The 13,882-nt window shown below is 39.2% G+C and overlaps 1 protein-coding gene and 1 non-coding gene across 3 annotated transcripts in view; both read right to left on the minus strand.

Annotated features, from left to right (window-relative positions):
- olfm2a (olfactomedin 2a) overlaps window positions 1-13,882 on the minus strand; it is a 269,002-nt gene that overhangs the window by 124,689 nt on the left and 130,431 nt on the right. The window contains exon 1 of one of the 2 annotated variants that reach the window (XM_063015244.1): window positions 5,810-5,983. The exons of the other annotated variant lie outside the window; for it this stretch is intronic. Coding sequence (XP_062871314.1) covers window positions 5,810-5,953 — 144 coding nt within the window. The 5' untranslated portion in view covers window positions 5,954-5,983. Of the gene's footprint in view, window positions 1-5,809; window positions 5,984-13,882 lie in introns of those variants that run through there. 2 annotated transcript variants of the gene reach the window in all.
- Window positions 166-252, minus strand: trnay-gua (transfer RNA tyrosine (anticodon GUA)). Its single transcript is given in 2 exon segments — window positions 166-201; window positions 216-252. It is a non-coding gene; the product is annotated as a tRNA-Tyr (tRNA).

Genomic DNA, 13,882 nt, shown 5'->3' on the forward strand with positions numbered 1-13,882 from the left:
TGTTTGGGTCAGCCATTGTAAAGCGCCTTTGGAGCAGACAGGGTTAGAGTCCTTGCTCAAGGACCCAACAGTGGCTGCATGGCAGAGCTGGGATTCAAACTCTCAACCTTGTAATTGATAGCCCAAAGCTCTACCCACTAGGCTACGACTGTCCCCAAAGCAAATTCCTTTAAGCCGGATTCGAACCAGTTACCTAAGGATGCTAGCACCAATCACTACAGTCCTCTGCTCAACCAACTGAGCTATCAAAGGGGGCAGTAAAGACTGGTCATGGCTTACCACTTACGTCTCAAACTGAGAGAATTGTTAGTCTGTTCAAAAAGAACATCTCAATTTTTCAGCATATTGTAAAAAAGAAATCTGGAGAAATGTCAGTCTTTGTAGGCCGGAAACCACTGTTGAACGTGTGTGACCATTACGCCCTCAGACGGCACGGCATGATAAACTGTTATGCCACTGTGATAAATAAAGCCACAACAGGGAGCACTTTAGAAAACTGTCACCTAACACAGTCCGCTCCTGCATCAAGAAATGCAACCTGAAACTCTAGTGATCAGTGTAAAAGTGGAACATCTGTCATGAAATAGGGTGCATCAGTACCCACAGCATGGGTGGGTGTAAGGATACTATTAAAAGGACACATGCTGTCATCAAGGTGACATTTTTAAAAGGAAGATGTGGGTATTTCAGCAAGACAGTGCCAGGCCTCAAACTGCTACAAAAAATGTGCTACAAGAGCGTGGCTTTGTAGATTCGTAGTGTGTATGCTTGACTGGCCTGTCTGCAGTCCAGATCTGTCTCCTGTTGCTGCATCATGAAGAGGAGAATCTGACAATGGCAGCTATGAAATATTATGCTGAAGTCTCGTATCAAGACAAAATTCCACTTGCAAAACTGCAACAATTAGTGTCCTCAGTTCCCAAATAATAAAAAAGTGAAGTGGGCAGTGGAAGCTCGGTGGTTAAGGTACTAGACCAACCATTGCCAAGTTGTCACTGTTGGGCTCCTAAGCAAGGCCCCTAACCCTTAATTGTTTAAATCGTACAACCCCAAATCAGAAAAATCAGAGTTTTTTTAATTTACTTTGACTTTTATTTGATTGCAGACAGTATGAACCTGAGATATTTCATGTTTTGTCTCTTCTTCCGCAGCCACGCCTTTGTAATGTGTGCAGCATGTGGTTTTGCATTGTCTTGTTGAAAAATACATGGACGTCCCTGGAAAAGATGACGTCTTGAAAGCAGCAGATGTTGCTCTAAGATCTCAATGTACTTTTCTGCATTAATGCTGCCATCACAGCAGTGTAAATGACCTTTGCCAAGGGCACTGACACAGCCCCATACCATGACAGACCCTGGCTTTTGGACTTGTTGCTGATAACAGTCTGGATGGTCCTTTTCATCTTTGGTCCGGAGCAATGGCGTCCATTTTTTTTTCCAAAATAAGACCTGGAATTCTGATTCATCTGACCACAATACACGTTTCCACTCTGTGATGGTCCATCCTAGATGCCTCAGAGCCCAGAGAAGTCGACGCAGCTTCTGGACATGGTTAACATTAGGCTTCTTCTTTGCACAGTAAAGTTTTAAGTGGCATTTGTGCATGTAACTCTGTATTGTAGTGCTTCACAAAGGTTTGCCAAAGTAATCCCTCACCGATGTGGTTATATCAGCTATTGTTGAGTGGTGGTTCTTGATGCAGTGCCGTCTGAGGGATAGAAGATCACGGCCGTTCAGCTTAAGCTTGCGCCCTTGGCCTTTACACACTGAAATTCCTCCTAATTCCTTAAATTGTTTAATGATATTATGCACTGTAGAGGGAGAAATATGCAAATCCCTTCCAATCTTTCTTTGAGGTACATTGTTTTTAAACGTTTCAATCATTTTCTCACGCATTTGTTGACAAACTGGAGATCCTCTGATCATCTTTACTCAGCATTTCCTAGATGCTGCTTTTGTACCAAACCATGATTACAATCACCTGTTGACATCACCTGTTTGGAATCACATCATTATTTATTTTTTTCACCTCATTACTTGCCCTAAATTGCCCCCATCCCAACTTTTTTTGGAATGTGTTGCAGGCCTGAAATGCAGGAATGGATGTTTATTAATAAATGAAATGAAGCTGAGCAGATAAAACATGAAATATCTCAGGTTCATCCTGTCTGCAATCAAATAAAGTCAAAGTAAATGTAAGAAAGATTGTTTTTATTTTATTTGCATTTTCCATACTGTCCCAACTTTTTCAGATTTGAGGTTGTATTTAGTGATAATTGTAAGTCGCTTTGGGTAAAAGCATCTGCTAAATGCTGTAAATGTAAAAAAGTGGTCACTTATATTAGGGTTTGAGGAAATGAATAAATGAAAGATTGTTATATTTATTGCACTTTACAAAATGCCCCATCTTGTCCAGAAATAACATTTGTAACGCAATTAGCATTTGCTTTTTCAAATTGTAGCTCTGTGAGACATTAACTGTAGTAGCACCTTTTGCAGGCTAGTGTGAATTTGCTACAGGCGCTACAGATTCTCCCAGACAGATGGTTATAGACTTAGACTGATTTATAAATGATCTCTCATCCAGATTAGGTTCAGTCTGTTGCTGTCTACTGGGGAAGGGTGAAAATACTCGTGATACTAAACAATGAGTCAGTTTTAACGATCTTGATCAGGAAACGTCTTAGGCGTTCCTATCTCTCACACCGGCCTTATATTCACATTATCTCTTTTTCACATACACACTTCCACATCAGGACACACCTCCTTCCAGCCAGCATGCACTTAAAAAGCTTTTAGGATATAACAGTACCTCTCTGGGCTCTCTGGGAAATTCTGCTTACATTTCAAGCACTGCAGTTTTTAATTTAATTTGGGCTGACTGGACACTGCCAATCTTGTACAGATGGTCGAAATGGCTAAAAGTATCATCATGGTGCATGATGACTGTTCTTCTTATTACATCAGACTAAATAAACCAAATGGATAAAACATCTTATTAATACATAAATCAACATAAAAATATCGGACTTGAAGATTTTATTTACATCAAGGCCCATTTAAAAACCACTGATGACCGATAGAGAAACTGCTTTGCTGAGTTGATTTTTCAAGAACCAGGGCCTCAAGTTGCAACAAAGAGGATATAAAAGGAAGAAAGTGTCAACTATAGCTATAAACCGCTAAAATTCTATTTAAAAAAAAAATTGAAACCAATTAAATTACTCTATAAAAGGTGGTAACATTGATTTTATTAACTTAGGAGGCCGAATAAGATGATAGAGATCAAGAAGATGATGTTAATCAGTGGCGTAACTAGGAGCTTATGTGCCTCTGTGCAAAAAAAACTTTGGGCCCCCTCAACACTAGGAGCTCATGGGCGCCCATGAGCTCCTAGTGTTGAGGGGGCCCAAAGTTTTTTGGGGATTTTAAAAAATAGTGCCGTTAACGCAAATTCTATGCAGGAAAAATGTACCTATACAGGCAGTAAGTGCCATGTAGAATTACATCACGAAGACCCGCATTGTTATGTTTTGTACTTAACCACGAAATACAAATGACACTAGTTATGTGGAGAACGAGTTGTCTTTATTGCTTAATCCACAATTTGGAGCATCACACTTAAACATAACACGCCGTTACCCGCTGGTCACCTGATACACATATCAGCTCATTGACGTACAACACACAGTGGTAACGTGATACGCACATCACGTAAATGATATATATCACACGCATGATAATAATAAGCTTTTTTCTCTCTTAATTTTCCCTGACAAGTGAAAAACCAAAATATAGCAACCTTAACATTATGAGGAAGAATTTCAAAGATATTCCTTTGCAATACTTTATCATTTCAAGAATATGATACAGACTGAGCAACACTATTAAGCCAAATCAGCATTGAAAATTGACTGGGAACAAGACTGTGTTGATTGTGAATGAGTTTTTGTGTATGTTAGTGTATGTACACCGATCAGCCATAACATTAAAACCACCTCCTTTAAAAAAAAAAAAAAAAAAAAATGCGATTAATCGCGATTAACTATATGAAATTCTGAGATTATTCGCGATTACAAATTTTAATTGTTTGACAGCACTAATATATATATATATATATATATATATATATATATATATATATATATATATATATATATATACAGTATATATATATATATACAGGCCTAGTAACGTTTAGCAGGTTACACAGATATTGCCATGTTTTTACTTTCGTTATCGCCGCACTTTACCGCTAGCATTAGCCACTTGCTATTGTAGAGACCTAGTTCACCTAGCCGCTGCGAGTGCTGCTTGTCCGCCGGGGATGCTACGGGTCTTTTGCTGCGTGCAGTGGTGGAGGTGAGGGAATAAAGGCACACAACAAGGTAGAGTTCACTTTAACTGTTTAGTTAGGACTTCAATGAGCGTTACAACGCAGAACGTATAAACCGGGTGCTGCAGTCTGATTGGCTGAGCTGAATGTCACTCACATATCGCCGCTACAATATTGTAATGTATTAATAACGACCTGGCGAGTGCAGCCAATGAGGGGGGCAGTGCGGTGGGGGGTTGAGTTCATGTCGTGGAGGGCCCCCCTCCGCCGTGGGCCCCAGTGCACCTGCCCCCCCTGCAGTTACGCTCGATGGTAATGTAGGTATGTGTGTTTTACTATATATAAGTGTTCCAAGGAATTAGCTTAGCCTCCTAACAGCTGACTGACATTAGAAAATGTTGAATAAAAAAATAATATAAATCAAATTAATCTATAAAAATGTATTAACATAAATTTTAGTTACCTAGGAGGATGAATGAGATAATGCTAATGTAGGTATGTGCGTTTTACTATATATACGTGTTTCAGGGAATTAGCTTAGCTTGCTAACAGCTGTCTTTGACATCTTGGCAAAAAGAAGTCAAACTCTATACGTTTAACTTAATTTTTTACCCGAAATTAAGAAATGTTAAACATTCTAAGATTGCTGGATCAGCATAGCTAAAATGCTAGGAGATGGCTATGTGGCTAACTGTACTACAATGTCAGATCTTTATAGCCAACGTCTCCAAGTCCAAGCTCGACCATGACCACTTTGCAAATCCATGCAAACTTAGAGTGGGTGTCTGCAGACATACGTTCCTCAAATACCTGGCTTGATCATGGTTTAGATTTGGCAGAGAGTAAAGAGTATTTTAACTTTAAATACCATAAGCTTATCATCATACAAATCAATAATACTTATTGTATTAACCCAACTAACTCCTGGAAATACATTTAAGGCGCATACGAGAAGGCACAGAGGGGTGTGGGTGGTATCTGATGGTGCACATAACAGGATTAAATGAGCATGACTAATTCTTCCAAGCGTTTTCTCTGTGCTCTTTAAGTTTTCGATCATACTTAAGCCAAATCGAGAGGTCAAGCAGAAATACACTGAGGATGTGAAGATCTTGAAATTGCTCCCTGGTAACCCATCAGCACTGTTCACTAAATCATTAATTGCAATCTCACACCATTGCACACAGCATCTCTAAAACAAACCTCAAATTCCCTACCAGATCTCCAGATGTATCCTATGTGGCAGCTGTTTGCTGCCTGTCATCTCCCACTGAGCATCAGTAAGCATCATACATCAAAATCATCCATGAAACATTTCCCCAGGCAGTGCCAGTCTCCAAAGCCCTAAAGACAGCCTGTAGCTCTACAAGAATCTATTGAATTTAGACAATCTTTGAGGTAAGAAAAACCCACTCAGAAGCAGAAACAGATAGAGATCCCGAGGGTGTGTAAGGTGCAAAGTAAGATTACGTACGCTAACGATCCTCTCTGAGGTTCCGGCTCGGGACACGGTGGTGCCGTTGAGCCCGACGAGTGAGGGCAAGGTCTGGGACATCCAGTTAGTGACCATAGCCATGGTGCTTAGCACCGCTCCGATCTTCAAAATTGGCACGCTCATGGCACCTCCCGACCCTTCTACCCCCCCAACTTGCTGAGCCCCAACTGGGGGGCTCACACACTCCTAACTCGAGACTTGTGCTAATACACTCTTGCCACGTTGTCCTCTGTGCAACAGGGTGGTCACGCGCAGTTGGACGCAGCAGCGAGAACAAAATCCAGCGGCATCACACAGCTTCGGCTGCTGCCTCAGAGCAAATGCTCACGCCTCGCTCTCTTTCTCTATCTCTCTCTCTCTGTCAAGATGCAACACTGCGCATTGGCTGCCTCACTCATTCCCTCAAACGCTGCCTTGCTCACTCCCTCAATTGCTGCCTTGCTCACTCTCAACCCTCGCTCTTCCCCTCCCCTTTTCGCCGCCTCGCGCTCACATCCTGCCCATCTCGTTTGCCGAGCAAAGAAACAGAAACAGCGGGAGGCGAGGAGAGGAGAGAGCGTGCCTTCTCGATCAACAATTAGGTTTTTGATCTTGTTGCAGCTGTATAGAGCTAAATTAAAGATAGCTCGAGCTATATCAGATGCATCCTGAGTGTCTGCATGTGTGTGAGTGGAGAGGCAGTGAGGAAGTATTAATGAGGAAGAGATGCGTTCCACTCGGTGCTTCTCTCTCTCTTGATACTTTATCAATCATATGCTCTGTTCAACACCTTAATCATGATGTAATATGGTAAAGTCATGCGGTATGGCTCCATCCTTCGATCGCTCACCTAATCGAACTGCAAGCATTTAGCAGCTGCTCACTCTCATTCATTCTCTCAGCCTGTCACTCACGGATGAGTGCTTCCAAATGGATGGTTTGAGTTAATCCAACCATGATGCTCAATAGGACACAACTAAATCCTTAACAGGCTCATCAAATCCACAGGTACATTGGTAAGGCTGGGCACTGATGTTCTGGCTTACAGCTGGCTTTCCACTTCAACCCAAATTTGTTGGATGTGGTTGAGGTCAAGGCACTCTGCATACCAGTTAAGTTGTTCCATGCCAGAACTTCTTTATGGATCCAGCTTTGTGCAGATATTGCCATGCTGATGCAGGAAATAGCTCTTTATAAAAAAAAGCTATTTTTTTGTTTGTTTATTAGGATTTTAACGTCATGTTTTACACTTTGGTTACATTCATGACAGATGCCGCCCCACCTGGGGATCGAACCCAGGACCTTCTTGCTGTGAGGCAACAGTGCTACCCACTTAGCCACCGTGCCGCCCCCGAGTGTGGTGGATTGGTGGTGGATTACATGCTACTTTAGCAGGTGCCATTGTGCATTAAGATTATAGGCTTGTAGGCTTGCAGCCATGGGATACTTATCCATAACGCTCATGATAAATAGTTATGAGTGGGATGAATTGCTGTTGTTGTCAGGTCAAGCTGGAACTTGGTAGTAAATGTAGCAACTAGTTTGTGAGTTTGTGTGGCTTGCTAGTTTGTGGTCAAGCAGCTGTTGCTCCTACACATTTTCACAATAAAAAAAGCTTTAGCTAACCGGTGCAGCTCTTGCAGGGTGTAACTGATGAACTGACCCATTAGGACAATGGACGTGACTGAACTCTTTAGTATTGCCAATCTTTGTCTGTTGTATTACTGTAATGTAACTTAAATTCATGCACCTGTTAGCAAAAAGCATTACTAAAATAGCCAAAAAAGATTTGTGTATGAACTCTCAGATGAATGGATTGCTTCATAAACAATCATATGTTGTCGCAACGTGAACATTTAGTGTTGATTAATTCATTGACCCAGGATAGCATGAGACCGCACAGTAGCATTGCTGGTGTTAGCAAAATGTATTCAGGGTTAACTAGCTGTTTCTTAGTGACACATTTATCTTGCTTAAGCTTTGATTTGTAAACAGTAAAAAGTAATTTGCAGCTCAATCAGATGTGAGAACTACCCAAGCTCCATTAAAGTAGATATCTCGAGTAGAACAGTCCTGCGCTAGCAGACTCTGTCCCTCTAGACCCAGATTTGAAGCCTGTTATTAATCAACCATGTTGCTACTGTCTCACATACCGCCATTTACTCTTCATCTAAGTCAGCACTGCCATCCAGTGGCATTTGTGTATTACTGCAACTAACAATAGTCTTAAAATGTACAGCTCACAGTTGCTTAGCACCAAACACAATTAGCTGAATTTGTGGTTTCAAACACAATCTCCAAAAGCACAACCAGTAAAATATTAAATAAAATGTTTAATATTATTTGTTTTTGTGGAAATTTATTCTATAAAAAGACAGTGATATGGATTTTAGTAACCTAGGAGGCTGAATTAGGTAATGCTAATGTAAGTTTACCTGAGACAAGAATCCATAACTATCACTATATAATTATTTTTTCTATTCTTGTAACCTTTAAAATCTACTACCATTCACTTTTACTACCTTTTTATTGTTTTACATTCATCTTTACCAATTGCATTCAGTTACATAAAATAGAAAAAAATAGATTTGACATTCTCTACTTTTACCACTTTTAGCACACACATTTACATTTTACCAGTAGTTTTCACTATTTTTCTTCTCAAATCCATTAAGTTTACTACTGCCATCCATTACATCTCACATTCTACCTCACCTTAATTATTTTTAACTACCTACTTTTACCTTTCATTTACCACTATAGGAACACACATGAAGACACACAAAAACCTGACACACAGTTTTCAAAGCATATACAGCATAATTTACAGTTAGTGTGCTGCATTATATTTACATGATTTTCATCAGGTATTTTAGACACTTGCATTCTAAAACATATTTATGAGGCAGACTGTATATTCATGTGGCAGACTGCAGTCAATTAACACGCTGCAAATGATTTAATGCTAGAACCAGCAAAAACAATCTTCACAACCTCTCTAAAATGAACAAACATGACTTTGTAAATGTTATGTCAAATAGGAAAATACACCACTGGTAGTGTCTTGGTCTGCCAAATCTTTTATTACAATGGTATACAATTTGAAACACTATATATATTTGAGACAATATATATGAATGGTTCATTACCCAATTTTATTGGGGGTGATACAGTACAGGTAAGCAGATTACTACACTTAGTAGAGTGTACCCACAAAGTACATATATAGTGTAGGGCTGGGCGGTATATCGCAAATAGCGATATATTCAATATTACTTTTTACACAATGTTAAAAATGGCCATATTCAATATATTGAGTATGTCTAGGATACACAGGTTACCATTTGAGAACATTTAAAACAGAGCACAAGTGCTGCGCATAACGCTTTTTATAGCGTATGAGAGGGTGGGCGTCTGCACACACACACACATGCAAACTGAATCACTGAGTAAAGAGTCAGAAATGACTCTTTTCAAACAAATTATTCATTGGAATCGAATCAGGGAGCTGTGCTCTTATCTATGGTAAAGATTCATTCGTTTTGCTCACACAAATGAATCAGTTCAATGTGAAAGAGATTCTTCGTGGTTCAAGCCTTGGAAAACAGCTGCATAAACCAATCAGAGTTTGCGAATTCAGATTTTGGGCGGAATTTCAATCTCTCTCTTGATTGGTTTTAGCTTTGTACCTTATATATCAAACACAGTTGAAAATGTATTAATATATTCTGGAAATATTCTGGAAACATATAAGGTGGCCTTCAAGAAGAAAAACAAGGTGATTATATTCCTAATGGAACAACACACGGATATAAATTTGATTCGCAATTTGAGGAACAGAAGCTCAGGTACACAGCGGTTATGATTTTATGCTGCTGTGTGGTTGATCTGGGTTGCGGTGCTGTTGTTTAACATGCGCTTTCATTTTGCAATGATAGCAAAGCATTATCAAATATTGAACTTTTTCGGTATTTTTTGATGCTCATTTATTTGCAGTAATACAGACAGCAAAAATGTGATTGTGAAATTCTGCTGGTTTGTTTGATATAAATATTGTCAGTATAAATACAGCCTTGTAATAATACAAAATATAAACAATGTAATTCTGTCAGAATTTATCAGAACTACAGTGTTTTGTGTTTTTAAGATAACTTGTAAACCAAATGAGCTAAAATACGGGCAGTGGTCTGCCACTGTACTTTAAGTTTACATTATATCGTATCGTATATAGCCACTTCTCAAAAGCATATCGAGATATTAGTTTTTTAGTCATATCGCACAGCCCTAATACAGTGTGTTTAAAAAGTATCAAAAAGTGCCCCCTGTTAAAAAAAGAAAAGAAAATAGCTTTAGCCTCTATCTGTACACCTCCAACGAGTGCATACAGGGTTTGAGTTCAGTAAACAGTCCACTGTTTTAAACAGTATTTACAAACCCAAACAACACTGCTGCACCTGATACACTCCTAACAAGGCACACTACTGTCTTTACCGTGGTAGTGTCATTGCAATGCTAAAATGTATATAAATATATAGTTAAATCACAATAGAGGCAAGCAAAATCTAAAAATGCTTCACTGGGTATACACCGATCAGGAATAACATTATGACCACCTTCCTAATATTTTGTTGGTCCCCCTTTTGCTGCCCCATACGCAACACACTGCGATGCACTGTGTATTCTGACACCTTTTCTATCAGAACCAGCATTAACTTCTTCAGCAATTTGAGCTACAGTAGCTCGTCTGTTGGAACGAACCACACAGGCCACGTGCATCAATGAGCCTTGGCCGCCTATGACCCTGTCGCCGGTTTACCACTGTTCTTTCCTTGGACCACTTTTGATAGATACTGACCACTGCAGATCGGGAACACCCCACAAGAGCTGCAGTTTTGGAGATACTCTGACTCTCTGAGTCTAGCCATCACAATTTGGCCCTTGTCAAACTCGCACAAATCCTTACACTTGCCCATTTTTCCTGCTTCTAACACATCAACTTTGAGGATAAAATGTTCACTTGCTGCCTAATATATCCCACCCACTAACATGCGTGATGAAGAGATAATCAGTGTTATTCACTTCACCTGTCAGTGGTCATAATGTTATGCCTTGTCGGTGTATATGCAATAAATGGTCAAATTGACCAACCTTTAACAATTCAGATATACAAACTCAGTGTCCATCTTATAAATATAGTCATTTCAGCACTAAATAAAACAGACTACAGCTATAGGACCCCACTTTTTGATTTAATTTAATATGGTATGATTTCTGTTACCCACTGATATATTACACTAGAACATTTTAATGTTGATTGAGTTATTAAATAAATTCCTGCTTGGTAGGTACTTAAAGGGAAAATAATGCGTGTTTTATATCAGTCAATAAGGTAAAAGTACAATAGTATATTTTTATGCTGCTTTTATTTTACAAGACAGTTAGTGTTTATGGAAGCTCGCCTGTAAATAAAGTGGCTTCTAATTCTCCAGCCACTAGATGGCACTCAAATACAGCAAATACAACGGAATCCTTACACTACTATGAAATTCCTGCAGTCATCATGATCAACCTTTTGCTGTTTAACAATGCATTCGAGAATAATTGCGCTTGTTCAGAGTGAATGCACCGCAGTAATAGCTCTCTATAGTTCATTAAGGTGGGGGTGGATGGTGGACATAATACAACCACATCTGTATGCAGTGTCGTAGTGGCTTTCATCTGGCTGTTTGTGCCGTAGCCAAGGCAAAATGGCAGCCTGTCACTTGCACACACTCACACACACACAACATGTCCTGCAGGCCTCTTGTTTGCATGGCTATTTCTGTACGTAGTGCTCGCATCTTGATTAAAGAGTTTGCTCTTTTGACCCTAACAACAAAGCATGGCTGCACCGTGGTCGGCAGCCTTATTTGCACATGCCAATTCAAAAATAAATCAATAAATCAATGAAAATTCCATACATCAAAATGATAAGACACAAACTGTTAGCATGTAGGTTATGTAGCATGGACAAAAGTATTAGGGGACGCCGTCTAATTACTGAATTCATGTGTTCGATACGATGTATTCGAAATCCCAGCTCTGGTGTGCTACCGTGTTTTACCGCTGCGCCACCTGAGCGGCTTCACTTGGGCATTTTTAAGAAAAGTTCAAAAAGGCGGGATCAAGCTGACTACAAAAGTCAAATCCCGGACATTTTCGGTGATTTAGAAGCTTTTTTGTTCCAAAAATAAGGACATGTCCGGGAAAAAGAGGATGTGTATCCTCTTTGAGTGAAGGTCTTTTTACACCTTGATTAGCCTACTTACCTAAGGTAAATTACTCTACCTTAACTTAACCACAAGCCGTAGCCTAAAGTTTAAGGTACTGAACTAGTAATCAAAAGATCTCTGGTTCAAGCCCCACCACTGCCATGTTGCTGCTGTTGGGCTCTTGAGCAAGGCCATTAACCCTAAATTGCTCAGATTGTATACTGTAATATAATGTAAGTTGCTTTAAATAAAGGCGTCTGCTAAATGCTCCAAATGTAAGTGTAACTGCTTGCTGTAAGGAAGGATTTAACCAATAGGGCACAGCTCTGAGTTTGAAATACCTTTATTTTATTTTATTTACTTTCACAAATCAGTGTGCCAGGCAAACATGCCCCATGTGCCTGCTGTAGCATGTGTGCTGTAGGTTGCCTACCCCGATCACAACCAAAAAAGTGCACACCTGTTTATAAATTCTGTTTTATTTAGCGAGTGGTTATTCATTAATAATAAGCATGCATTAAAACGTCTATTGTAGACAGTGCCTTCAGCTGTTTGGCTTTAAAAAGCATTTTTAATCACTTCCCAGATGAACTCCAGCCAACCGAACAGTGCATACTGTACATTAACCTCTGGGTGGCAGCAGAGAGTAAAGCTCTTACAAACACCTTGACGTGTTTTCACCAAGGACGTTTATTGTCAGACACTCGTGCTACACGTGTAATGTACGCAAAAATATTAGGTTAACCACGTCTAAGCACAGTAAAAATGCATAAACATTGGTAAATTTTAAATTTAAATTCTCTGACGTATATTCTAAAAAATAAGCCCGTTCTTTCCAAATTATTATTTTTTTTTTTATTTGTGACATCTGTAGCATGTCTAGCTAATACAGTTTACAGTTTATTATGTTAACCTATACTTCTTTGTCTTTGTACTTGTTTTTATTTAAATACAGGTTAAAGTGAATTCATAAATTACTGCTTACTTTTAATTTCACATGCTGTCCCAACATGAACGTCTGTGTGAAAAATGCTAGCTATTTAGCTACAACCCCAAATCAGAAAAGTATGAAAAATGCAAATAAAATAAAAACACAGTGATCGTTACATTTATTTTGACTTTTATTTGATTGCAGACAGGATGAACCTGAGATATTTCATGTTTTGTCTGCTCAACTTAATTTCATTTGTTAATATACCTCCATTCCTGCATTTCAGGCCTGCAACACATTCCAAAAAAAAAGTTGGGACGGGGGCAATTTAGGGCTTGTAATGAGGTGAAAAAACTAAATAATTATGTGATTCCCAACAAGTGATGTCAACAGGTGATTGTAATCATGGTTTGGTACAAAAGCAGCATCCAGGAAAGGCTTTGATGAGCAAAGATGATCAGAGGATCTCCAGTTTGTCAACAAATGCATGAGAAAATGATTGAAATGTTAAAAAAACAATGTACCTCAAAGAAAGATCGGAAGGGATTTGCATATTTCTCCCTCTACAGTGCATAATATCATTAAACCATTCAAGGAATCAGGAGGAATTTCAGTGCGTAAAGGCCAAAGGGTTTAAGCTTTAGCTAAACACCCGTGATCTTCCATCCCTCAGACGGCACTGCATCAAGAACCGCCACTCAACAATAGCTGATATAACCACATAGGCAAGAGATTACTTTGGCAAACCTTTGTCAAGCTCTACAATGCAGAGTTACATGCACAAATGCCACTTAAAACTTTACTGTGCAAAAAAAAAAAAAAAAGCCTTATGTAGGAATAATATGTGGGGGTTAATAATTGTGACATGACTATTAACAAAACATACTGCTT

The sequence above is a fragment of the Trichomycterus rosablanca genome, chromosome 2 (assembly GCF_030014385.1).
Source record: "Trichomycterus rosablanca isolate fTriRos1 chromosome 2, fTriRos1.hap1, whole genome shotgun sequence".
NCBI lineage: Eukaryota > Metazoa > Chordata > Actinopteri > Siluriformes > Trichomycteridae > Trichomycterus > Trichomycterus rosablanca.